At 35.3% G+C, this 27,149-nt stretch overlaps 1 protein-coding gene across 8 annotated transcripts in view; it reads right to left on the bottom strand.

Annotated features, from left to right (window-relative positions):
* Window positions 1-27,149, bottom strand: part of LEKR1 (leucine, glutamate and lysine rich 1) — a 231,856-nt gene that overhangs the window by 103,679 nt on the left and 101,028 nt on the right. For all 8 annotated transcript variants that reach the window (XR_009261914.1, XR_009261913.1, XR_009261911.1 and 5 more), the window contains one exon: window positions 4,162-4,243. Coding sequence is in view for 1 of the 8 variants with exons in the window: in XM_058730308.1 (XP_058586291.1) it covers window positions 4,162-4,243 (82 nt within the window). In the remaining 7 variants the exon portion in view is untranslated. The remainder of the gene's footprint in view (window positions 1-4,161; window positions 4,244-27,149) is intronic.

Raw genomic sequence — 27,149 nt, 5'->3', positions numbered from 1 at the left:
TTTTTCTTATCTCCCTCACCCCATATCTATTTCTTTTACAGATTATTCCACTTCAACAAACGATACCAACACAATAGTGATATTAAAAGGGTAGCACTTATGTATCTCATGCTACCTCAAGGCAGCCCTTACTTCCTTGTTACAGTTGAGAAAAGAGACTAGAGAGAGAAATAACATGCCCAAAGTAACATAGCTACTAGGTAGTAATGCTGGAAGCAGTCTGGATCCAGAGTCTAGGCTCTTAGTCACTACACTCTACTGTCCCTCAATTGTCTACCCTAATGTTGAAAAATCCCCAAATCTCACCCTTTATTCTTTCCTTCCCAGTCCTCTTGCTCCCCAGTCACATGCACTCCACCAATAAATCCTGGTAGATTAAGCCAACATATATTTCTCTCCATCTCCACACTATAGCCTTACAGTCAACCAGTCACTTCTCACTTGCGCGAACGTGCGCCATCCCACCTAGTCTCACTGATTACTCTCATACCCCCACTCCAGTCCTCTCTCCAGGTTGCTGCCATGTCCACCTTTTAAAACAAATCACATCAGTTCACTCTCCTGCCAAACATCTTCTAATAGTTTCCCATTGCCCTCCACATAAATCCAAAATCCTCACTAGGCTCTGAACACACTGGAGTATTATTTTCTTATTGTTGCTGTAACAAATTGCCACAACCTTCGTGGTTTAAAACAACACAAACTGATTATCTTACAGTTTTCAGGTAAGAAGTCCTAACATCAAGACATCACAAGGGCTGTGTTCCTTCTGGTGGTTCCAGGGGAAAATGTGTGTCCTTGACTTTTCTAGCTTCTAGACACCACCATACTTCCTTGGCTTCTGCTCCCTTAGTCTACCTGCAAATCACAACATTTCAAATATTGCTTCCATCTTCACATCTACTTTTGTGACTTTGACCGTCTTGTTTTCCTCTTATAAGGACTTTTGCAATGACATCTGGCTTGCCTGAATAATCTAGGATAATCTCCCTCTCTCAAAATCCTTAATTTAATCACAGGTGCAAAGTTCCTTTTGTCATGTAGAGTAACATGCTCACAGATGAGGACATGAAAATCTTTGGGAGCCATTATTCTGTCCACCACAACTGGCCTTCCTCATGTCTTGAACTTGGTCATCAAGTTCACCTGGCCTTCCTCATGTCATCAGCTTTTAAAGCCTCATTAACACTCTATCACTTTAGCAAGCATTACTGACTACCTTCTGGACATGACTACAGTTTTCTTCCTGGCCATAGAGCCCATTATCATCTTCTTTCAGGATAAATCTTGCTTGGTCTAAACTAATTGTGGTAGTCTTGTTCCCCTTGCCAGTGATTATTTAGGAGAGGGGATGCAAAGGGTTCAGCCAAAGAGCTGTAAAGAGAGGGCTGTTTGATGGCTCCTGGGAAAATTTTTTTCTCACTTCTAAGGAGACACCAGAAAAACAGGCCCTTCCTGCCTCTGGGCTGGTTACATTTGGATGTGGTACCTGGAACTGCAGTCATCTCATAATCACAAGGGACTTAGGCTTGAAGTGAAGCCAGTGCTAACGACAGCAGGATGGAGACAGAAAGAACATCAAGACCCAAGATGATTTAGCCACTCAATCGACTAAACCTGAAACCACTCTACCTCTTGTTACTTGTAGCTCAACATCTTTACTGATTAAATCTGTTTTCAAATATATAACAAGTTCTTACAAACCTTGGAAAATATTTTCTTATAAATCTTAGGAAAAAAAGAACTTGTAAGTTCATCCATTTAAAAACTGCCTCTTTCCCTTAAGTAAAAATCCGCAAAACTGATATCCAAACATTTAAAAATCCTGAAACAAAAAAACTATCCTAAGTTGGATAGGTGAAAATCATCTCCACTTCTAGCCCCCACAAAGGAGAGGATTAAAAATTTAAAGAAACTTTATTTCACAGCACCTCCAATTTTTGGAAGTTCAAAAAGGTTTGGATATAGATAGTAAATCTCCAATTTATTAACAAATTGTACATGGAAAATTTTGAGTGAATTATTTTGACTTCTGGACACCTCCTGAGCTCTGAGCTGAACAGTCTTAGCTCTGATCCTACATGCCCACCCGACTCTATCCTCATAGTAAAGGAGGGTAGATGGAGTAGAGATGGAAAAGCCAGACACAGTCAGCATAAAGAAAGGTCTCCCGCAACTGGGGCCATTTAAGCAGTTCTTTCATAACTCAATTTTTAAAAAATGGATACTCTGCCCATTTTCTAATTTTAAGAAGCTCTTATAGGGGCACCTGGGTGGCTTAATCGGTTGAACATCTGACTCTTGGTTTCTGCTTGGGTCATGATCCCAGGGTTGTGGGATCAAGTCTCGTGTCAGGCTCCATCCACGCTAAGAGTGGAGCCTGAGATTCTTTCCCTCTCTCCTTCTGCCTCTCTCCCCTGCTTGTGTGCTCTCTCTCTCTCATTCTCTCTCTCTCTCTGTCTCTCAAATTAAAACAAAAAAGTTCTTATATCAGCAGGAAGCATCAGTTTTAGAAACTGAAACAAAAGTATCAGCATTTCTGCAATTGTATAGTGATTTCCTCCAGGTAATTTATTTGATGGACTTTAGTGAGATGGTATTTCTCACTCCAACTCCAATCTACTCTGACTCTTATTTCTCAGCACTTACATTAATAAATTATGTTAAAAATATAATTAATAAAAAAACCACAAAGCATGTGTCAATATTAAATGGGAATGTTCCTTATATATATAGAAAATTCTGTGCCAATTTATCCAGTAAAAATCAATTCATGTCACAACCCATGAGCTTTATTCTTTTTCCTCAGTATGCTTATTTCTGTAGTTAGCTTCTCTCCCAACTTGCCAGGACTCCGTTCCATATGCTGAGTCTTGATGGGTCCATAAATTCCCTTTTAATTTAGTTAGGTACGAGCCCAACTTTTCTATTCCTGGAATGTGCCTTCGTCACTTATTGAGCTACAAGAAGCCAAAGTCACACAGTAGCTGTGGCCTGAGTAGGCTGTCCTCCACATGAGGCATCCATATGGCCAAAGCCCTTCCTAATGTTACTAGAGGGTGGGGAAGAATGATTTTTTTTTTCTTTCTTTCTTTCTTTTTTTTTTTTTTTTGCAATCACCATCTTGCTTCTCTTTTTTATGCTTGTTCTCATCCAGAAAGTTGCTTCCTGGGCTCAGTGAGTCATCCAAGGACCTCCTGTCACTCATTCCTTCAGCCCTAGCCATCATATACAGATGGCAAAACTACTATATTTACTGTACTATTAACCACAGTGTTATAAAGCTTGAATATTTGCTTTTTCTTGTTTTTCAAAACCAAATTATTTTGCTACAAATAATTCACATATACATCACTTTGGTAGGGTATTTTCGAATTTGTTCTTCCTTGTGCTGCTAAGAATTTTATTAAACACATTGTTCTTAGGAGTAGTTCATAGTGAACACAACAGTTGGTTGCTAAGCATTCTAAATATTTATATTTCTTACGAGATTCATTCTTCCAAAATATAGGAACTGAAAACCAGAGCTATCAGATTATATACCACAAAGAAAACAAAATCTATTTTTCAAAGATTACACAAATTCTATCTTAGTGCTATAATTATAGATGTATGATATTTATACCATAAAGTAATTTTTGAAACTTCTGTTCTAAAAAAGTTACTTCTCTGGATATTTTACAAGGGCATTTTCTTATCAGTTGTTTTCCAATATTTTCTTTCTCATTTATATAAAGTGTAAGTACTCCAGCATTTCAAAGATACTCAAAGATACTTCTTCACAAGATACTAACTTTTTGAACTTAAAATTGGTAATTTTAAGAAACAACTTAAAAGTTGTTTCTTCTGGATAGATAAGAGAGAGAGAATGTGAAGAGACAAAAGTTAGAGAATATTTCACATTAAGTTACGTTTGAACAACCAGGGAAACCTTTAATACAAGAATAAGTTAAGTCTCTTACTGAGGGAAAGAAACATTTCATGTATTTAAAAATATTTATAGATCCTTTAATATACAACATACGCCAGAAAAGTACCTGAGAAAAGCAGGAGACCACATTCACACAACTAAATTACTGCCAAAGAGTCACAGAGAACACGTGGTAGGTGTGGGGGAGGATCTTTCTAAAAATTTTACAGGTTGTTCAACGTTCATCTTACATGAGCTTTTCTTTATAGTTGTCAATCTCTGTCACTGCCTTCTGATGTTTTAGCCCAAGTGCCTCTACTTGACATTGTAAACCTGAAATGACACAATATATTCATCTGATTAGCATATTCTAAATGTCCAGATATTTTCATAGTGTAAACCATATTCTTTGAGAATTGCCACTCAGCTCCTGCAGCATACTGCCGCTGTTTACTCCACTTTGCCTGTGTATGCAGCTCATCTCTTCTCTGAAACCCCACGGAATTAATAGTTTTTGACAGAGCCAATTTATTGGCCTCTTTCTGCCCCCATCATCTTGCTAATTTTCAAACACCCAATGGCCTAAATTTTACTGATGTTTTGAAAGGAAATGTATGTAGCTGACACACATATGTTGATGTGATCATGTGGCTCATCTCTGAAACACCTGACTGCCTGAGCTTGCTTTTGTGGTCTGGAACTGAGAAGTATCACTGAGGCCTCCTGGAAGAACTGAAATAGACAAACCATGTGCATTGCTCCCGGTAAAGAATTTGTTAACTCTGGGTAGCATCTAATAGGCATTTTAATGACTTTCAAAGCCAAGATATACAAGCAGGAAATTGGCTTCCATAGTCTGGGGAATTCAAGCAGCGTTTGAGGAAGATTATTCACACAGCGGTGTCTGACGTGTGTGGATGCAGAACTGAAACTAAAGCAGAAAGAATAAATGGCTTGCATGAAGTGGGTCTTGCCATTAGCCTGTGTGTGGGAACTATGATCTGAACCCCCAATGCAATGACAGCCCTTGTTGGCACTCTTTTTGAGTAGGATAGAAAACACACTGACACAAATGGACTAACTGGTTTCTATGGAGAAGATAATTTAGCACACTGGAATTATAAAATTTCTATGTTATAGCTGCTCAGATGTTTTAATAACATATTTTTAATAGTAAACTTTAAAATCTTTATGCATCCATACATTTCTCTATATATCCTCAATCTGCCTTCTTAACTTTGTTTTATGAAGAAAAGCTTAAAGCAGAAAACAAATTCACGCTAAATGAATGTTTTAATTAAGTATTTTCCAGACATGAGTATAAATCTTTATGTTTATCCAGTACTTTCACATACATTATTTAATTTTATCTCTCAAACTTCTCTCTGGTGCAATAAGCCCCATTTTTCAAATGAGAATAAAAGGAGAGCTTCTCTGATTCTCTTGCCTGGTATCTTCCAATGAATAAATGCATTAGCCAACAGTTTAGACTGAAGGTTTTTAACTCAGCCTAAGTGATCAATTTGAGAGGATAACCCCTCAAAGTAAGATTTAATATGGACTTACATGGTAGATAATATTTGTGGGGTACACCTTTCCCAGTGATTGAGTGATTATATGAAGGAAAAGATAACATACAGATAATGTATTTTTGAGTACAACCTTCTGGAACAAAGCAATTTCTCATGAATGCTACACAATGTATTGCTTTGTTATTAAGTCCATATGGATTTGCAGAGAGGTTCTATTCACAACGACACAGCCAAAAGATTTCAACCAAATCCTCTGAAGAATAAGGAGGGAGGAAGGTTAATGTTTGTTGATATGCACTATGTGGCACTAGGAAAAATGCTTTCTCCCATATCATTTCATTCATAGTCACAGCTACCATGAAAAACAGGCACACATTTTATTTTTACCAGTGAAGACTCTAAGGACCTGAGTAACTAACTTATCAAAGGTCACATAACTAGTTAGAAGTGATCCTGTGATTCAAACTCAGGTTGAACTCATCCCAAAGTCCTTATCTTTCTAACTCTCCTACATGGACTCTCAAACTATAAAAGCTGCAAGGGGATATGATATTTGTTCATGAAAGTATGGTTAGTGTAGCTATAGATCTATTTAACATATCTGAGAATCTTCCAAGAGAGATACTTAACAAATGAAAAGTATTATTTTGCATAAAATACATAGTAAATTAGAATATCTAACCCCAGGAGGTGGTTTAGATTTAATTTAAAAAAAATTTTTTTTAACGTTTATTTATTTTTGAGACAGAGAGAGACAGAGTATGAACGGGGGAGGGGCAGAGAGAGAGGGAGACACAGAACCGGAAGCAGGCTCCAAGCTCTGAGCCATCAGCCCAGAGCCCGACGCGGGGCTCGAACTCACGGACCCTGGGATCATGACCTAAGCTGAAGTCGGACGCTTAACCGACTGAGCCACCCAGGCGCCCCAGATTTAATTTTTGGAAATACAAAATTTTAAAACACTTTTTTTTTTAAATTTTTTTTAACCTTTATTTTTGAGACAGAGGGAGACAGCATGAACGGGGGGGGGGAAGGTCAGAGAGAGAGGGAGACACAGAATCTGAAACAGGCTCCAGGCTCTGAGCTGTCTTCAGCACAGAGCCCAACGCGGGACTCGAACTCACGGTCCGCGAGATCATGACCTGAGCTGAAGTCGGATGGTTAACCAACTGAGCCACCCAGGCACCCCTGAAAATTCAAAATTTAATATAATTAAAGATATTAAGACAAATATGGTATCATTGTGACCAATTTTATGTGTCTGACACCAGAGAGAACTATTATGCCTTCTTATTAATGTCCTTTGGTGCTTCTGTCAGGACATAAACTAGATAAAGCATGGGTCTGAGCCCATCTAATAAACTTCATGCTATCACTCCTAAGTACAGCTATTATTAAGAGGAAGAATTGATTATCTTGAAAACAAACTCCAGGTAATTGGTATAGATATGTGAATTTTATCCAGTTCTCAATTACCTGCTAATTAGTAGAACAGTAGATAGTAAAAATGACAGCATGTTTACAGCACTGGAAAGTTTTCTTAAGATTACATTTGAATATACTTGTGCATCATAGTTCCAGAATTTACTAAGTTTAAGGGAAAATAAACTACAGTCATGACCCACTATACTTTCCAGTATTATTTTCTCTGCATACCCACCCGAATCTCCCTTTCTCCCTGTTTCAAAATAAGCATAGACAGCTTAGTCTAATTCACAGTGCCTGATGAGCAAAGAAGCCACTTCCTTTAGAAAATTTACTGTGTATTTACAGCATCTTTGAGTCAAAACAGGGAAAAGAAATAAACATTTTACTCTACAACACAGAAACTATAGAAGGTTGCCATGTGAAGTAAGTAGAAACAGAAAATACAAGTAGTGTCAACAAAGAAATCACTTTATATAAACAGAGAAGATACACATAGAATTGAGGAAAGAAAAGGATTCATTATGAATAATCCCTAATGTAAACAGACCAGCAGTATATAATTAAGAGTTAATATATTTTCATGGATGTTTTTTGTTGTTATTGTTGTTGCTTGGTTTTTACTTTTGGTTACATTTTCTCTAATAAAGAAGTTCTAAGAATAATTTTGAAAACGCACAGAACCTGTCTTCACTGTTCCGAATGAGAAATAAACATACTATTAGTTTATTATTGGTTCGGTAGACTAGTAGGGTTGTTTTGTTTTTGGAAGCAGAGTCCCCAGTTCCTGTCCTTAATAAAGGAGCACAGTTAGGATAAGAACCAGAAAGATTAAGCCACCTGCACAAGACCGCTCCTTCAGTTCCTGAGGCAAGGAGTTCTTAAATAAGTGTATTGTTCTGTGCAGTCCTTCTCTATAGTGAAATAAATTCAACTTCAATTTTCTGTCATTCAGCATGACATTGGATTATGAGGCAAAAGGCCCTAAATGCCTACAAAAAGAAAGGAAGCATTGGCTTTAAACACCATGCAGATGTAAGGCGGAACCCATGGAAACAATCCAAAATTTACAACAGCAAATTCTACTATGATGTGACTGCGTTCTTTAGAGATATTAAAGAAGAAGCAAATGATTTTAAATGAACAAGACAAAAAAGAGCTCTTAGCCTCTCTTCATACGAAGCCAGCTGCTTGCTGGATAGCATTACACAGGCATCAGATTTGGGGTAATTAGTCATTTAAGAGAATGCTGTTATTCCAAAAGGTTTCTAGAAACTACAAATACAAAAGGTATTCATAGTTATTTTATAGAAGGATAGAAAACATTACAGTCACTTGGGAGAGTATATTCAGTATAATGTTTGAGAAAACAATAAATAGAACCTTCATAATGGAAAGATATTTCAAGTTTAAAGCTTTCTGGATAAATACAAAAAAAAATCTGGTTCAAAGTGGAGGAAACTGAGTCTAGGTTCAAGAAGCAGAATGACATGGGCCTGGGTGGCTCAGCCAGTTAAGCATCCAACTTTGGCTCAGGTCATGATCTCACAGTTTGTGGGTTCAAGCCCCGCAATGGGCTCTGTGCTGACAGCTTGGAGCCTGGAGCTTGGAGCCTGCTTCCGATTCTGTATCTCCTTCTCTCTCTGCCCTTCCCCCACTTATGTTCTGTCTCTCTCTGTCTCTCAAAAAATAAATAAATGAAGAAGAAGAAGAAGAGGAAGAGAAAAAAGAAGAAGAAAAATGAAAAAACAAATAAGCAGAAGAATTGGCCCCCAGAGATCCAGATCTAGGGGAATTTTTTTTAATGAGAAATTGAATGCTGTGTAATTTTTTTTTTTAAATGGTAGAGATAACTGAAGGAAGGGAAAAACAGAAGTTTATCATTGTTTATACACTCTTTTGATAGGGTAACATAAAAGTGTAGAGCATGACCTCTAAAGCCAGACTGCCTATTTTCAAATCCTGGCTCTGTTTCTATGAGCTGTGTGACTTTAGGTACTTTAGTTTCCTTACCTAGAAAACAGTTACTGCAGCACAGGAGTGAGAATTAAGACTTAATTAATATATGTAAACAGGAGAACAGTAGCAGGCACATAGTGAGCACTCCTGAACTGCTATCTCTTATCATTGGTGGTACCAGTGAGACCATCTGGCCGCCAACCTCACTTCCACTCTGAATCTCATCACTTTTCACCTTGAGGACCTTGTCCTTGCAGGTGTCATCAGTGGTTATCTTGGATGGAGAAGGGTAAAAATGAAGGTTTTATAACAACCTACAGAGTTACTACGGCCATATGTTAAAACTTGTTAAATGTGGGTGACAGATTCACTCACATTTGTTATATTATTCTCTGTATTTTTGACATATGTAATGTTATTTATACATATAAATATATATAATTTAAATATTTTAAATATATAACATTTAAATATTTGTATATATAAATATAAATATATATATAATCTATATAGTGCTGTTATATTATTCTGTTTTTTTTCTGTTTGACATACATAATGTCATTTATATATGTAATGTCTATATATATATGTGTATATATATATATAGTGCTGCATATATAGTTTAGAGACAGGTCTTGCTTGTATGGTCAAGGATGGTAGCATGCTCTGTATGAAGGAGTCTAATCAACTCAGTTCTGGGTGTTCAAGGTAGGAAAGAAAACAAAGATTAGAGATCTTGATATGGAAGTGGGGGATAAGGTTGAAACTAAAGACAACTCACTGGATTCTTTGAATAGCTGGAGGGATATATAGTAACAAGGGGGTTGTTAATTTCATTTTCTTTAAAGATATTTGGATTGGGGCACCTGGGTGGCTGAGTCGGTTAAGCGTCCGACTTCGACTCAGATCATGATCTCACAGTTTGTGGGTTCAAGCCCCACATCGGGCTCTGTGCTGACAGCTCAGAGCCTGGAGCCTGCTTCGATTCTGTGTCTCCCTCTCTCTCTCTGCCCCTCGCCTGCTCACACTCTGTCTCTCTCTCTCAAAAATAAACATAAAAAAATTAAAAAAAAGATATTTGGATATATTATTTGGATTTGGGAATAATCCATTCTAAAGGGAACCATTCTACAGTGCTTGTGAATTTAATGTATGCTTTCTAACTTGCTCCTTATGTGTGAAAAAATTGTACTCTTTGCAGGTGTTTTTAAAAACTACACAAGTGGTGTTAAGCTATAAATCTCATTTTAATTCTTACTTGTCTTCACTACACATTGTTTTTGAGATCTACCCATGTAGCCACACACAGATATGATTCACTCCTTTCTGTCATATAATGTCTAATCCGTGCACATACATATTTTACTGATCTACTCCCATAGTGATGGAACCTACTTGCTTGCAACTTTGTGTCACCACAACTAATCCTGCAACAAAAGCTTTTTACCCGTTTTCCTGTGTACTTATAGGGGAATTTTTCTGCAGTAAGAGGTCACAGGCATACACATACATCACTAATGCCAAATGGTTGCCAGGATGGAGCACCAATGTATACTACTACCTCACTAAATGAAAGGCCCTGCTTTCCTCTCCTTATTAAAAAGAGCTATTTAGGAGCACCTGGGTGGCTCAGTCAGTTAAGTGGCTGACTTAGGCTCCAGTCATGATCTCACTGGTTCGTGAGTTCAAGCCCCGCGTTGGGCTTTGTGCTGACAGCTCAGAGCCTGGGGTCTGCTTCAGATTCTGTGACTCCCTCTCTCTCTGCCGATCCCCCACTCACACTCTGTCTCAAAAATAAATGTTAAAAAAAGGAACTATTTACAATTGTTTTTTGCCAATCCACAGGGTGCAAAGTAGTGTCTCAGTGTTGGCTTAATCTGCAGTTCTCTGCTTACTACTGAAGCTAATCATCTCATCTTACACATCTTAGTCATTCCTGTCTTTTTCATGATTTGCCTTTTCCCCAGTCTCTTTTCTATCTACTCTAATCAAGTTTTCTTCTTCACTCTTCCACAGGAATAGCTATTTTCAAAATTATGAATGACATGCTACCCTGGCAAGCCCAAAATTCAATTCCCTGCTGTTACATAATTCAAACTTCTAGCAGCATTTGACACAATTGTTTGCTTCCTCTTTGAAACACGCTTCTTGTGTCCATTACACTATATTCTCTGGTTTCCTCCTACCTCATTGGCTATTGTTTTCTCAGTCTCTATTGATGGTCCTTATTCTTAGATACACTCTAAATATTAGGAAGCACCAGAGTTCAGTTCATAGCCCTTTTATCTACCTGCATTTTCTCTCTAGCAGATCTCATCTAGTCTCATGGCTTTGAATAGCATATATATAAAGGTGTCTTCCATCATCATTATCACAACTAATAAGTGTTGAGTCCTTACTATGTACCAAGCACTATGTTCTGACTGCATTATAGTAATTTAATCTTCACAAGGTAAACTACCTAGAATGTAAATTCCATGACAGCAGAAGCCTTATGTTATATTCACAGTGTTTGAGACATGGAAAGTACTCAAAAATATAATTGTTGAATGAATGAATGAAATTTTGTAGATAATGGAAATAAGGATGCTAGCAAATGTCTAAAATTATGTACCTAAGGTTAAAAGACATGGAACAGAAAGAGTTGTACAGTTTTCATTGATAATACCTAATATGTATCTTGGCATTGAAATGCAACTTTCTTATGAATAGGTCACTCTACTTCAATAGGCACTTATTGAGTGTCTACTCTGTTTTAGGTAGGGCCATGCAAACTGGAATCAGTGTATAAATATCAATAAGATATACTCCCTTGTCACTAGAGAAATTATAGCCAAGTTCCTCATTTTGCCTTCAAGAATGATGACTTAGGTTTTAAATAACAAATCAACTCCTTTAAACTTAAACCTGTTCTATTTTTCCAATATTTTAAATGATTATATTTAGGTAGATAGTTAATTATGTGGCTGAAATTGTGGGATTTCTGATCAGATATAAGTGATGTGAATGAACACAATCAGTATGCTGCATTCAGATAACATTTATATGTATATATTATATCACAGTTTGATGAGCTTAGACCTTTACAAAAGTAATGTTTCACTTAATTTTTTTAAATGAGCATTAACAGAAGAAACCTTTGCAGATGTAAGAATATATGCAAATAATAGAAGAAAGTTCTATAATGAGTATTCAACTATATCAATTGCAAATTAACATATTTTAACTTTAACAAACATTTTACAAAGCTCAGATGGTTATATAGCCGCTTGGAAAATTCATTTCATTTTACGGTTTATATTTCAGAGGTTTGATTCACATCTATTTTGAAACAAGTATACTTGAAGTACATTAACATTTTCCACATAATGCCAGAAAGGACTGAAATAACATTTGGAGATTTTAATACATCAGATGCTAGAACAGGTGTGGATATACAGCAAAAAATTGCAATTCAGTCCAGATGTAGTTATATTAAGACCAGAAAGTTATTTAGCTAGGTATGTGTGGGTAAGGGGGAGTAGGGATATTCATTAAATCAAGGTAAGGAGATAATGAGATATTTAAAATTTGGGAGTGAATTATATTCTGATATTTAAAAAAATTTGTTTTAATGTTTATTTTTGAGAGAGACAGACAAAGCATGAGCAGGGGAGGGGTAGACACAGAGGGAGACACAGAATCCTAAGCAGGTTCCAGGCTCTGAACTGTCAGGACAGAGCCCGAATTCACGAACTATGAGATCATGACCTGAGCCGAAGTTGGTTGCTTAACCGACTGAGCCACCCAGGTGCCCCAATTATATTCTGATATTAAGAATCAAGAATTTACTCCAGAATGAAAAAAAAAACAAAAACAAAAAACAAAAAAAGCTTCTAAACGTTCACTGGAGTTTATTCTGAACATTAAACTAACCCAATATAACATGAATATAATTGTAACTTATGGTGGGGCTTATGAAATTTTACAAATTATGGATAGATAAGACACAAGGAGCCTTAAATTCAATTTTTTATTAGTATAGTTAAAACTACTCTTTCTCAACTGGCAAACAGAAATAATAATACATCATCTATATCATAGGAACAATCCTGATGGATTTAGAAACTTCTGAATACTTTAGAACAGTACTTTATTTTCTGACAAATTTGTACATATAAATAAATTCACAAGCCATACACATATATATTATAATGAGATTTTTCAAGACTGAAAAATACTAGTAATGGATATGGACAGGGACCTATAACGAACAGAGTATTAGCTAAAAACATTTGTGGGATAAAAAGAAAAATACTTAGGGTTAATAATAAAGTAAATGAATAAATGGAAGATAGAGAAGTTTAGATCTAAAAATGTTTAAGATATTTTAAAATAAAGTCACATAATCATACAAACATCAGTTTCTTTAATAAATTACTGTGTTTTTTAAAACTTTTTTAATGTTTATTTATTTTGGGGGGGGGGACTGAGCATGAGTGGGGGAAGGGCAGAGTGGAAGAGAGACACAGAATCAAAACAGGCTCCAGGCTCTAAACTGTCAGCACAAAGCCCCACACGGGGCTCAAACTTGGGAACAGCAAGATCATGACCTAGGCTGAAGACGGATGCTTAACCGACTGAGACACCCAGATGCCCCTAACTTAGTGTATTTTATAATCAGAATGCTTGCAGAGATTCCTGTATACAGGATAACTTTATGCGAAACCATGAAGGAGATGAAGTGCATCTTTAGCCACAGAGAGTTCTGATTTTTCCCTTTCCCCTTGTTGTGCTAGGATGACAGTAAAATAGGTAAAGGTCAATAATTTCTTCAAAAGTTTGTTTTCATGCTACAAAATTACTTTGTGCTAATTGCATTAAAAATTATACCACACAATTATATAATTTAAAGGTGTCAAGCAAAAAAACAAAAAAATATATAATTTGAAGACTAAAGAGATCATAAGGCAACACTAACAGATATGTGAAAAGATTTAGCTAGGAGGAAGTTTATCACAATATCATTTTTTTTTTAATTTTTTTTTCCAACGTTTTTTATTTATTTTTGGGACAGAGAGAGACAGAGCATGAACGGGGGAGGGGCAGAGAGAGAGGGAGACACAGAATCGGAAACAGGCTCCAGGCTCCGAGCCATCGGCCCAGAGCCTGACGCGGGGCTCGAACTCACGGACCGCGAGATCGTGACCTGGCTGAAGTCGGACGCTTAACCGACTGCGCCACCCAGGCGCCCCTCACAATATCATTTTAACAGAAAAAAAAGTGAAAACAATTGTCCAAGCCTGGGATGCAATTAGATAATGATTCACACTAAATGAAAGAAACTATGAATATTTTTGACATGGAAAAATTTCATAAAGGGGAAATGGGGGGTTGGAGATGATAAAATTCTATTATTCCATTATACCCCTACCCATCTCATAACCCATCCCATAACCCATCAGTAGTTCCCATAACTTGTCACCAGATATCTACTGTCCTCCAGATCTCTCCTGCCTTCCCCTTATGGAAACTTGTGCTTACTACCAGTACTGGAAGTGGTCTGGCACAGTAGCTCTCCTGAAGTTTAAATTAATGATAACAATATATATGTTTTAATGCTCCCAAGCACTGGATTTTAAGGGTTAAGAGCCCCAATTTTGGCAGCCCAATTCTGGACACAGTTTCCAATTCTGCTGATTAGTAGCCATGTAGCTTTGGGCAAATGACTTAATTCCCTAAACCTCAGTAATCTCATCTGTAAACTAGAGATGATAAAAGTGATTAATCTAGGAGGACAGGAGGGTAAAAAGTGAGTACACCATGGCTACATTGTGCCTGGCGTGCGGTTAACACTTGGTGAATGTTAGCTGTTATTTAGGCTGCAGTGGGAAAGCTACCTGAACTCATGGGAATGATTTTTTTTTTTTTTTTTTTTTTTAATGATGTCAGGATAGTATTAGCGGTTAGCAAGTAGGAGAGAGATGCTGGTAAGAGATGAGAGACATTGGACACAGGGCACATGGGGTGGTCACTTTTTTCTCATTCAGATAGTGTTGTCATTACTCATGCAATCGGCCCAGAAATGCGGATGTAGATGAAGAGTAAGTGTGTTGTGTACCTGAGTGAGTCCATATATGAAAGAGTGACTCGTTGTGAGTATAGGCAGGAGTGTGTCCATATGGGTGTTAGGGACATGGTAGATGAACCCTCTTTCTCTCCATTGCTTGGGTGGAGTTGTCCTGAAGATTTAGCATGCTTCAAGTAGAAGTCATGTATATGACACAGATCTGTTCCTGACTAAGCCTAGATTTTGTCACATGATAGGTACCTAATTAATATTACTAAATGACCAAATTAATTGGTGATTGGTGACTGAATGGGCAGAAGAGAACTTACATTGGGGGGGGAGGGGAACACAGTCACATTAGGCCACAAGTATATAGAATGGAAGAAAGAATTAAAGGGGCAAATAAGCCCATCAGATTAAAAAACAGAAGAAAAGATAAAGTCTAAAATTTACCCTAAAGTCTTGAGGCGGATGGTGCAGTCAAAGAAAAGGCAGAGAAAGTAGCAAGTCTACTAACGTTAAAAGAGGAAAACCATGCTGGATTGAAAGAATGAAGAAGCAATGGCATAGGTGAAAAAATGACTAGAGAATAAACCAGAATTACAGCTATCTCAAAGGAAAGAAAGGAGTCTCAGAGGAGAGACATCCATCCTAAGTTGTGGCTGCCTAAGGTCATTGTTGAAAATTCCTCTAGGATTCAAACATTTGTAAAACAGAAATAATATGTAGAGATAACTTTATTTGAAAATTCAAAGTTGGGAACAAATAAAAAACATAATTTTTTAAGACTCCACTGATCAAAAATCAAGTGGCTTCCATAGAAGACCCCTTTATTAGACTTCACATTCCAGTGGTGACCTGGTTCAGTAAAAAACCAACCAACCAACCAACCAACCAACCAACCAACCAACCAACCAACCAACAAACAAACAAACAAAACCTCTCTGGGTTCCAGTGAGGGCTATCTGGCTTGAACTTGTGTACAGACCCTAGGAAAACAGTATTTTGTGTTTCCCTCTGCTTTGGGGTATACAAGTAGCCCACAGTATCCCAATATCAAGCTGGTCTCTTTCAGAATCTGTTAGATTTAGTTATAACGAAGGGTCACTATAAACCTTGGTTTTCTGTTTGTAAAATCAGTATTTCTCCCCTTTTATTGGAAGCCAAGGGTGCATTATTCATAATGGAATCCAAGGGTTCAAAGGAATCATAAAGGCTGGTCAATTCACCATTGTGAGTGTCCTTTGAACATCAAACCTTGCAGGAAAGGTCACGGTGGAATTCTGTTCATTGACTCTTCCATCCACCATACAACAGTTGACTCTTGAATTAATTGTAGCCACTTCCTTCTTCAGCAACCTGTTGTATTACTGTTAAAGCTAACCAAGGCTGACTAGAAGATAAATTAGTGGAGGCAAATGGACCTTTGGGCAAATAGGAATTAAAATTTATAGTTTCCCTTTGTTATTAAAGGAGTATTTTTTAAATTCTAATACTTTATCCCAAATAGAATAATTTGGTTTGCTATTATACCAGGAAAACCAATTTAAAATGCAATTTACTATTCTATACTTGTATAGTCTTTAAGGGTTTCTACAGTTGATTTTGTTAATTTTGCTAATGCTCTAAGATGGGTAAGAAACACTATCATATGTCCATTTCACAGATAAAGTAATTGAGTCAAAGAAATTAATAACTTGTCCAAAGGCCATAAAAGGCACAAAGAGAGCCAGAAGGTAGAAGTATTTGACTGTTGGACCACTATTTTTTTTTTTAACTAAACTGTACTGCTCATTTGATTATTTTTTACTTTAATAGAGAATCTACCAATTAAGGAATGTAGTTCTTATATATGCTACAAAATGGATGAAAGTCAAAAATATTATGCTAAGTCAAAGAAGTCAGACATGAAAGATTGCATATTATATGGTTCTATTTAAATGAAATGTCAAGAACAGGGAAATCTACAGAGACAGAAAGCAGACTAATGATTGATGGGGGAAGGGCAGAAAGGTGAGGGGAGTGGCAGTTAATGACCGTGATGTTTCTTTTCGAGGTGATAGAAATGCTCTAGATTGTGGTGGTGGTTGTATACCTCTACAAATACCCTAAAAACAATGAAAGTGTACTCTTAGAATGGGTGAATTTTATGATATTTAAATTATTTCTCAATACAGCTATTTTTAAAAAATGCAACAAAGATATTAAAATATATGAAAAATAATTTTATTAAAATATTTCTGTATTATTTATAGTATCACAAGCTCCCTAAAAAAATTTTAAGTTTTTTTTTTTTTTTTTTACTTGGAATACATTTGAAATTTGGTCAAATAAATTTTAGCAAAGACATTAATGCTAACATGATTTATCTGAACTCTGTCTTCCAATATTTGTGACTACTGACAAAAAGTAAAGGACACTTTATTCTGCCAGGTGAAAGGAAAATCATTTAAGTGGACTGATTTGTGGGTCACAAAGACCTCTGAGAGGAGTATTATCAATTGAGATAAATTGTGCATTTGAAGGTTGTATTAGTGTAAGCTAAACAGAAAATTACAAAAGTTATGTTAATAAATCTTTAAAAAAGAACCAAGAATTTAGTCTTCAAATTTTTCTATGATCGCTTTCTAATGAAAAAGCTAAATTGTCATTAAGAATTAGGCTGCTATTAACAGCTTATTATTTATACTTTAGCCACTGTTAAACTATATGGATCAGAGCTATCACTGGAATTTAAATTTTTGAATGTCTATATTTTAAAAGACAAATAAAGGGAAAATGTGGAAAAAACAAGTTTTTATGTAGAAAAATAATGATCATAAAAAACTATATATGTGAATCAAGGTTGAAATTGTTTAATGGTGATTTAAAAGAAGAAAATTACAGCTATCTCAAAGGAAAGAAAGGAGTCTCAGAAGAGAAGAGTCAGAGGACCTCAGGGTCATGAGTTCAAGCCCCACATGGGGTGTAGAGATTACTTAAATCAATAAAATGTTTAAAAAGAAAGAAAAAAAATCAAAATGTAAAAATAAGAACATTTATTTAACTTTGGAAACAAGCAAATGGCACCAGAGTTAGAATCAGATTACAGCACACTATAGCCCATAGGAACCTCTAAGGCTTTAGTCCAACCCATCCACTGCCTAGATGTGGACACATACTCATCAGGGAGAAATGGCATTTCAGAGTCACCTGGCTAATGTATGGACAGTCATCATCTGATTCTTAGCCTTCAATGCTTTTGTTTAATATCACATTACTGGGGAATGTTGGGTGGAAGGTAGGTAGACAGACACAACAAAGAGATAGTTATATAGCTAAAAATGGAGAAAGGTAAGTTTGTTCTAAAGGTGAATTCTAAAAATAAGAGAATTGGGAATATAAAGTATTAGAATGATTTTAGAATGTATTTTTAAGGAAACACAATAATGACATAGTAGTGAGGCCTAAGTCTAAAGTTGCAAGTATAAAGAAATGTATTTCTCTAAATTCCTCTTATTAGGCCAGCATTACCCTAACATCAACCAGACAAGGACATTATGAAAAAAGAAAGTTACAGGCCAATATCCCTGATGAACATAGATGCAAAAATCCTCAATAAAATTATCAGCAAACCAAATTCAACAATACATTAAAAAGGATCATATGTCCCAATCAAGTGGGATTTAGTCCAGGGATGCAAGGATGGTTCAATAATCCACAAATCAATCGATATGAGATACCATATTAACAAAATAAAAGATAAAAATCATATGATCATCTCAGAAAATACAGAAACAGCATTTGACACAATTCAACATCTATTTATGATAAAAATTCTCAATAAAGTGGGTTTAGTGGGAAAGTACCTCAACACAGTAAACCCATATATGACCACAGTTAACATGACACTTAATGATGAAACACTGAAAGTTTTTCCTCTAAGATCAGGAACAAGACAAAGATGCCTACTGTTGCTACTTTTATTCAGCATAGTATTAGATGTCCTAACCAGAGCAATTAGGCAAGAAAAAGAAATAGGAATCCAAATTGAAAAGGAAAAGTAAAACTGTTACTATATGCAGATGACATATTATATATAGGAAACCCTAGACTGAAAAACTTTTAGAATAAATGAAATCAGTAAAGTTGCAGGACATAAAATCAATAAACAACAATCTGTTGTATTTCTCACTAGTAACAAACTATCAGAAAGAGAAATTAGGAAGACAATCTAATTTGCAATTGCATTAAAAAAAATACCTAGGAATAAATTGGACCAAGGAGGAAAAAGACCTGTACACTGAAAACTGTACAGTGTTAATGAAAGAAACTGAAGGAGACACAAATAAATGAAAAGATATTCTGTGTTCATGGATTGGGAGAATTAATATTGTTAAAATGCCCATACTACCCCCAAAAAACTGCATCAATGCAATCCCTATTAAAATTCCAATGACATTTTTCACATACATAGAACAAATAACCTAAAATTTATATGGAACCATAAAAGATTCTGAATAGCCAAAGTAATCTTGAGAAGGAGGATCAAAGCTGGAAGCATCATGCTCTCTAATTTCAAAATTTCTTACAGAGCTATAGTAATCAAAACAGTATTGTACTGATATAAAAACAAACAGAATCAAGAGCCCAGAAATAAACCCACACACTACGGTCAATTAATTTATAACAAAAGAACCAAGAATATACAATAGGGAAAGGACAGTCTCTTCAATAAATGGTGCTTGGAAAACTGGATAGCTACATGCAAAAGAATGAAACTGGACCACTACCTTCCACCATACACAAAAATTAACTCAAAATGGATTAAAGACTTCAATGTGAGACCTGCAACTATAACACTCCTAGAAGGTTTCTTTGAACCTTTGAACATTTTGATCATCAGTTTTGATGATGATGTTTTTTATTTGATACCAAACACGAAGGCAATAAAAGCAAAAAATCAACAAGTGGGACTACATCTTTCTGCACAGCAAAGGAAACCATCAACAAAATTTAAAAGCAATCTACCAAGTGGGAGAAAATACTGCAATCATATATCTGATAAGGGATTAATACCTAAAATACATAGAGAACTCATACAACTCAATAGCCATAGAACAATCAGATTAAAACAATGGATGGAAGATCCAAATAGACATTTTTCCAAAGAAGAAATACAGATGGGCAACAAGTACATGAAAAAGTGCTCAACATCACTAATCATTAGGGAAATGCAAATCAAAACGGCACTGAGTTATCACTTCACACCTGTTAAATGGTTATTATCAAAAGACAAGAGATAACAAGTGTTGGTGAGAATACAGAGAAAAGGGAACCCTTGTGAACTGTTGATGGGAATGTAAAGTGGTACAGCTACTATGGAAAACAGTATGGACATTCATGAAACATTTAAGAATAGAACCATCACATGGCCCAGCAATTCCACTTCTAGGTATTTATCTGAAGGAAATGAGAACACTAACTTGAAAAAATATATGCACTCCAATGTTCACTGCAGCATTATTTATAATAGCTAAGATATGGAAGCAACCTAAGTACCCATTCATGGATGATTGGATAAAGAAAATGTGGTATGTACACATATGTGTGTGTATATATATGTATATATATACATATATACATATATATATGTATATATACACATATATATACACACACATACATACATATATATACTGTGATATCATTTGGTCATAAAAAAAAGAATGAAATCTTAATCTTTCCATGGATAGACCTTAAGGGCATCATGCTAAGTGAAATGAATCATACAGAGAAAGACAAATAATGTATGATTTCACTTATGTGTAGAATCTAAAATATATTCAAATACATAAATATATTTAGTCAGTCAAAAAAGTACAATTGACCCTTGAACAACGTGAGGGTTACAAGTGCCAACCTCCTGCTCAGTTGAAAATCCACATGTAACTTTTGACTCCCCAAAATTTAATTACTAATAGTCTATCGTTGAACAGAAGACATATTAATAACATAAACAGGCAATTAACACATATTTTGTATTTTATATATATTATATGTAGTATTATTTAATTTTTTTTAACATTTATTTATTTTTGAGGGAGAGAGAGAGAGCGCGCGCGAGCGCGCGCATGAATTGGGGAGGGGCAGAGAGGAAGGGAGACACAGAATCTAAAGCAGGTTCCGGTCTCTGAGCTTTCAGCACAGAGCCCGATGAGTGGCTTGAACTCACAAACTGTGAGATCATGACCTGAGCCGAAGTTGGACGCTTAACTGACTGAGCCACCCACGCACCCCTATATACAGTATTCTTACAATAAAGTAAGCTAGAGAAAAAAATAGTAAGGAAATCATAAGGAAGAGAAAATACATTTATAATACTGTACTATATTTACTGATACCATAAGTTTACATTATCAGTTTACAAGATGAATCATTTGTCAGTACCCACCTCAATATTTTTTTATATGATACAAAACACCATAGACATTACATGTTACTAATACTAGACATCAAAAATGAAAAGAATATGGTCTGTAAGTATTTGTATGTGCAAGTGTGATAAATTTTAACTTTTTATAATAGATTTGTGTATATTTTATGGTAGTAATAAAGTTGACTAGTAACTACATAACTACATATATATCTACATATATATTATGCATTCGTGACATAACTTTTTCTTATTTTTTTGCAATATTTCTAGGCTACACAGTTTGTCTGAGTTTTTTCAAATTGGCACAAATCTCCAAAAATGTGTCCAAAATATTTGCTGAAAAAAAAAATCTGTACCCATGGAGTTCAAACCTGTTGTTCAAATGTCAACTGTATAACATGTTAACTCATTTACTAAGAGAATCTAAGAGAGAATAATAAACAATTAAGAGCATGGATAATAACAAGCAGGTTCCGAATAACTGAGAATATATAGTATAGTGCTTGAATGAATGCTCTGAAGGAAATAATGAGAGGCAGACAGTAAGGCAGAGAACTAGGCAAGGAAAACAGAAGGGAAGTTGTTCAACTAGTTTTAGAAAATAAGCCTTATTGTGATTCTTATCACTTAATGCTGGTTCTGCAACTATGGAGAACCTGGTAAAATGGTTCATAGGAAGGGGTATAGACCATGCAAGTGCTTAGAATTTGGTTTAAGATTATAAATGATAATAAACCATTAACAAAACTCAGGTGAAAAATGAATTAAAAACACTATTGTGTTCTTTGAGCAAATAATTATGTTTCTTAAAAATAAGGTACAGAAAAAGTTATGAGTGGTATATTGGTCTGCCCTTATTCTTATTTGCCCAAAGAAAATCTAAAATGCTATGCCCAGTTATGTTGACCCAGTCATTTATCTGGGGAGAAGATATTCACTGTGATATATTGGTTTTTTTCTCTTCTCAAATGGTTGACATGATTTCTTTTTTTGACATGATTTCTGAAAAGACATTAATAAGTTGGAAAAGCTACAGATGATGACGATCAAGATAGCAGAAAATCTTAAGGACATTAATTGGTTAGTAATAGCAATATGAGGCATACATTTAAAATAAAGCAGAATAAAAAGTAAGAGTGTTGAAGTTCATGAAAATTATGAAAGCAAATGCCATGTGATGGCAGAAAAAGCACAACTAAAAATAATTTGAATGACAACAAAATTGGAGCTAAGGAAATTTGCAGACTATTTTTAATAGAGAGGACAAAAATATCTGTCAAGAATGGCTAAAGTTAAGAGTGTCAGCACATACACCAGTGTGGAGTTAGGCTGTCAGAAGTCCTATGACCACCCATGAAGAGCTGGAGAACATATGAACACCAGAAGTCAAAGCACAGATGAGGCCAGTTGGCCACAGGTGGTCGATGTCCAATAAACACTTGTTGAAAAAATGAAGTTAAACTCAGGGCCTGGTCAGCCCAGAGCCAACAGATAGGAACAGATGAGGGAAGAGGCTAATGACTGGGTTCACGGACAGTGGGCAGAAGTAAAAGTAGATTATAAGAAGTTGAAAACAGGTAGTGTGAGGAAGGGAGTAGAAGGGCAGGTGTGGACCACTTGGAGGTGGGAACACCTGAGAAAATCTGCAGATCCCACAGGGGAGATGAAAGTATACCAAATTTGGGATACAACACTGCTAACACTGCTAACACCTGAGACAGAAACTCTGCTGTCTCTCCTGCACTTTTAGTTTTCTGAAACCACTGAAATGAAAACCAAATGAAACCAAAATGAAAACACCATTTTGGTGAAATGAATTAGAAAGGATACATTAGTGCAATCAGTTCACCAGGAGGATATTTGTGGATAACGCAAGAGGTACATTTATGAACATTTTTCTAAATGTTCTGTCAATTTCCATACTGAGACCCTAACATGGGTATAAGATTGTTGTGGGGTAAAAACAAACAAACAAACAAACAAAACCCCCACCCCCACCCCCACCCCGCCCCAAATCCAGTACCCTTCATAGCTAGGTTCACAGGAAGTGCTATTTGTCATCACTAGTTGAGATCACTGGTGCCATCACTGGCTTTAATGATCCTGTTCATACTGACTTTCTGCCAACCAAGAGAAATTTAACAGCCTTTTAAAATGCTTTCTCTCTGTGTTAACATAGTTTGGGTGTTACCCATGGAGTGAACCTATTCAACAGCAGCAGCAAAACTGAAACCCTAATTTAGTCTTGAAATTATGTGCCACTTTGCTCTGCAATTACACTGTCCTTTGGATGAGTCTATATTGCATTTATAACTATACAGCCTCTATATAAAGTGCTGAGTAGATCAGAGTCTCCAGCTGCACTTTTGATTTCAATATAGCTATACTTAATAAAGGTGAGATCTTAATGAGTATAAAAACTGTGACTAATTAGTACTACGGAGTTTTGGTGAGGTTTTTTATTATAGGAAGTGGAATGTGAGCTAAATCTTAAAGATGTGTAACACTTTTTTTTCTTTTTTAAAGAAAGTTTATCAAAATAACACCAGAAAAAATTTTGAAAGAGGGAAAAAAATCACTCATATCTCTATCACCCTAAAACTCATTTGCATATTTTCATGTTGCCTTCTGGTTCCTATTCATAAATATATGTGTCTGGACATAATTGTAATTGTAAGGTACATACAATTTTGTGAGTTCTTTTACTATGTAATATTACAATTATAGTATTTTTCCATGTTGATAGTCCATGTTCATATTGCCATTTTAAAGGCTGAATAATGTTCCAGGTGATGGTATATATTGATTTATTACCCATATCATTAATGCTGGGGATAAATTACTTCTAATCATTCACTATTCAAAATATGACCGTGACATATAAATAATTTTTCATCTTCTATTTCCCCAGCATCGATTCCCAAGAAAGAGGTTACTTGATCACAAACATTTCTATGGGTTAGAAAAATACAATAATTTTAATCATCAAATTAAGGGGAAATTATTGAAATCTTTGTACTAATTTACTAAGGAGATGAATTGTTTTTATTATTTAATTATTAGTGATGAAGCACTCTGGCCTTGTTTATTATTATATTTCCTGTGTTACCTGTTTTTTGTTTTTCAACCATTTGCCTGCTTGGGATCTTGGCAAGTTTCACACATAGTTGAATAAAATCTTTATATTGTATGGATAGTAACCTTTTGCTTATGATAGATGATATACATGTTTTTGTCCATCTTCTATTTTTAGGTTATTTGGCAGTTTTTAAAGCCAGAGATTCTATATTTTATAGGCAAAATCCATCCTATGCTTTGTAATTTTTAAAGTGCTGCTTTATGATTAGGATAAGTTCTATCTCCCTTATTGTACTAGTTTTCCTGTTATTTTTTCTTACTTAATTTGAGGTTTATTTTAGAGTATTTGATATATTTTGTTTTAGTAATCTGAACATCACTTGTCACATAATTTTGCTTTCTTCCATTTGTTAGAGATCCTTACTTTAAAATCTGATTCACCTTTGGAATTTGTATTCAGTTCTAAACATATACATTGCCATTTTTTACAACTGCAACACACCCCTATAATAACATATTCTAAATATGCTAGGGCTAGGTGGCCAAACATGTTTCTTACTTTTAAGACTATTTTTAAAATATATTTTCCCCAAGATATGACCAAAGAACAACACCAAGCAAAAGGCACCTGGGTGGCTCAGTCGGTTAAGTGTCAACTTTGGCTCAGGTCATGATCTCACATCTTTTGAGTTCAAGCCCTGTGTGAGGCTCTGTGCTGACCGCTCAGAGTCTGGAGCCTGCTTCAGATTCTGTGACTCCCTTTCTCTTTCTGCCCCACCCCTGCTCATGCTCACTCTCTCTCTCTCAAAAAATAAAATAAAACATTAAAAAAAAAAAGCAGTCACGAATTCATGCCAACACCAACCAGTATTCAGGACCAGAGGAGGAGTTAGGGGGATCAGGGAATATTATATATATTATAGTTTCTTAAAAGAATATAAGATATCATGTTCTCCAATGTTTTACTGTTCTTCGAGGAAACCATAATATTCAAAGAAACTGCTTTTTAAATTTTTTTAATTAAAAAAATTTTTAATGTTTTTATTTATTTTTGAGACAGAGACAGAGCATGAGAAGGGGAGGGGCACAGAGAGAGAGACACAGAATCTGAAGCAAGCTCCAGGTTCTGAGCTATCAGCACAGAGCCCGACACGGGGCTTGAACTCACAGACTGTGAGATCATGACCTGAGCTGAAGTCAGATGCCCAACCAACTGAGCCACACAGGTGCTCCTGAAACTTCATTTTTTCTAAGCCATATTAAAAGAATGAAATATTAGAGAAACCAGAATGATAAGCTTTGTTTTAAAGGAAAACTTGCATTTTGAACAAAGTTATTTATAAGTGTGAAGTGCATATTTTAGCAAAGCTGTTTTAAATTTGTCCTCCTGAGTCTAAAATAAATAGCTTGGCATTCATAGTTTTATTTATAACTTTATTTAGTTTTCTAAATAGGTAATACACTCAGGTGGATCAAAATATTTCTCAAAATATCAAACATACATTAACATTCTTACATTGATATTCATAATATAAATAGACCTATAATATTCCTTTTAATATCTTTGTCTGATTTTGGTAACAGAGTTGCCTTGGACTTGTAGACTGAGTCTGGAAACAGTCCCCAGTTTTCAACTGCTTAGAAAACACTGTGAGAGGGAGCCAAGATGGCAGAACAGCATGGAAGTTTTTTGTGTGTCTCACGTCCATGAAATACAGCCAGACCAAAACTAAGCCATCCTGCACACCTAGAAAACTTATCTGAGGATTAACACAACAATCTGTACAACCTGAACCAAAGAATTCAGCAGAAAGAGAAAAAATTCGTTTTTATTTTCAGTTTTTATTAAAAATATTTTTCTTTAATGTTTTTTTACTATATTTTTTACTTTTGTGTAAATTTTTTCAAATTCTATTTTACTTCCATCATTTGTATACTTCAGTGTATTCACTTTTTCAAATTTTTAAATGATTTCCTTTTTTTATCTTTTTTCTTTTTCATTTCTTTTCTCTTTCTTGAATACAGAAAGAGAAAAAATTCATTCTTATTTTTGATTTTTATTAAAAATATTTTTCTTTAATTTTTTACTATATTTTTTACTTTCATGTAAATTTTTCAAATTCTATTTTACTTCCATCATTTTATTTCAGTCTACTAAAGTGTATTCACTGTTTCAAATTTTCAAATTATTTCCTTTTTTTTTTAATATTTATTTTTGAGAGAGAGAGAGAGAGAGACAGAGCACGAGTGGGGGAGGAGCAGAGAGAGAGGGAGACACAGAATCCGAAACAGGCTCCAGTCTCTGAGCTGTCAGCACAGAGTCTGACACGGGGCTTGAACTCACAAGATGTGAGATCATGACCTAAGCCAAAGTTGACACTTAACCGACTGAGCCACCCAGGCACCCCAAACAATTTCCTTTTTTTTTTCTTTTTTCTCTTTTCATTTCTTTTCTTTTTCTTGAATATAGAAAGAAAAAATTCATTTTTTATTTTTAATTTTTATTAGAAATACTTTTAAATTTTTTCTACTATATTCTTTACTTTTGTGTAAATATTCAAATTCTAGTTTACTTCCATCATTTCATTTTAGTCTAATTCAGTGTATTCATTTTTTCAAATTTGCAATCAAATTCCTTTTTCCACCCCCCCCCTTTTTTTCTCTAATCTATCAAGCCACTTTCAACACCCAGACCAAAACACACCTAGGATCTAGCATCATTTATTCGATTTGTGTGTGTGTGTGTTTGTGTTTAATTTTTTACTTTTAATATTTTTT

This window comes from Neofelis nebulosa, chromosome 5 (assembly GCF_028018385.1).
Source record: "Neofelis nebulosa isolate mNeoNeb1 chromosome 5, mNeoNeb1.pri, whole genome shotgun sequence".
NCBI lineage: Eukaryota > Metazoa > Chordata > Mammalia > Carnivora > Felidae > Neofelis > Neofelis nebulosa.
Note: the sequence above shows the minus strand (reverse complement) of the source record. Positions and strands in the feature narration are given on the sequence as shown.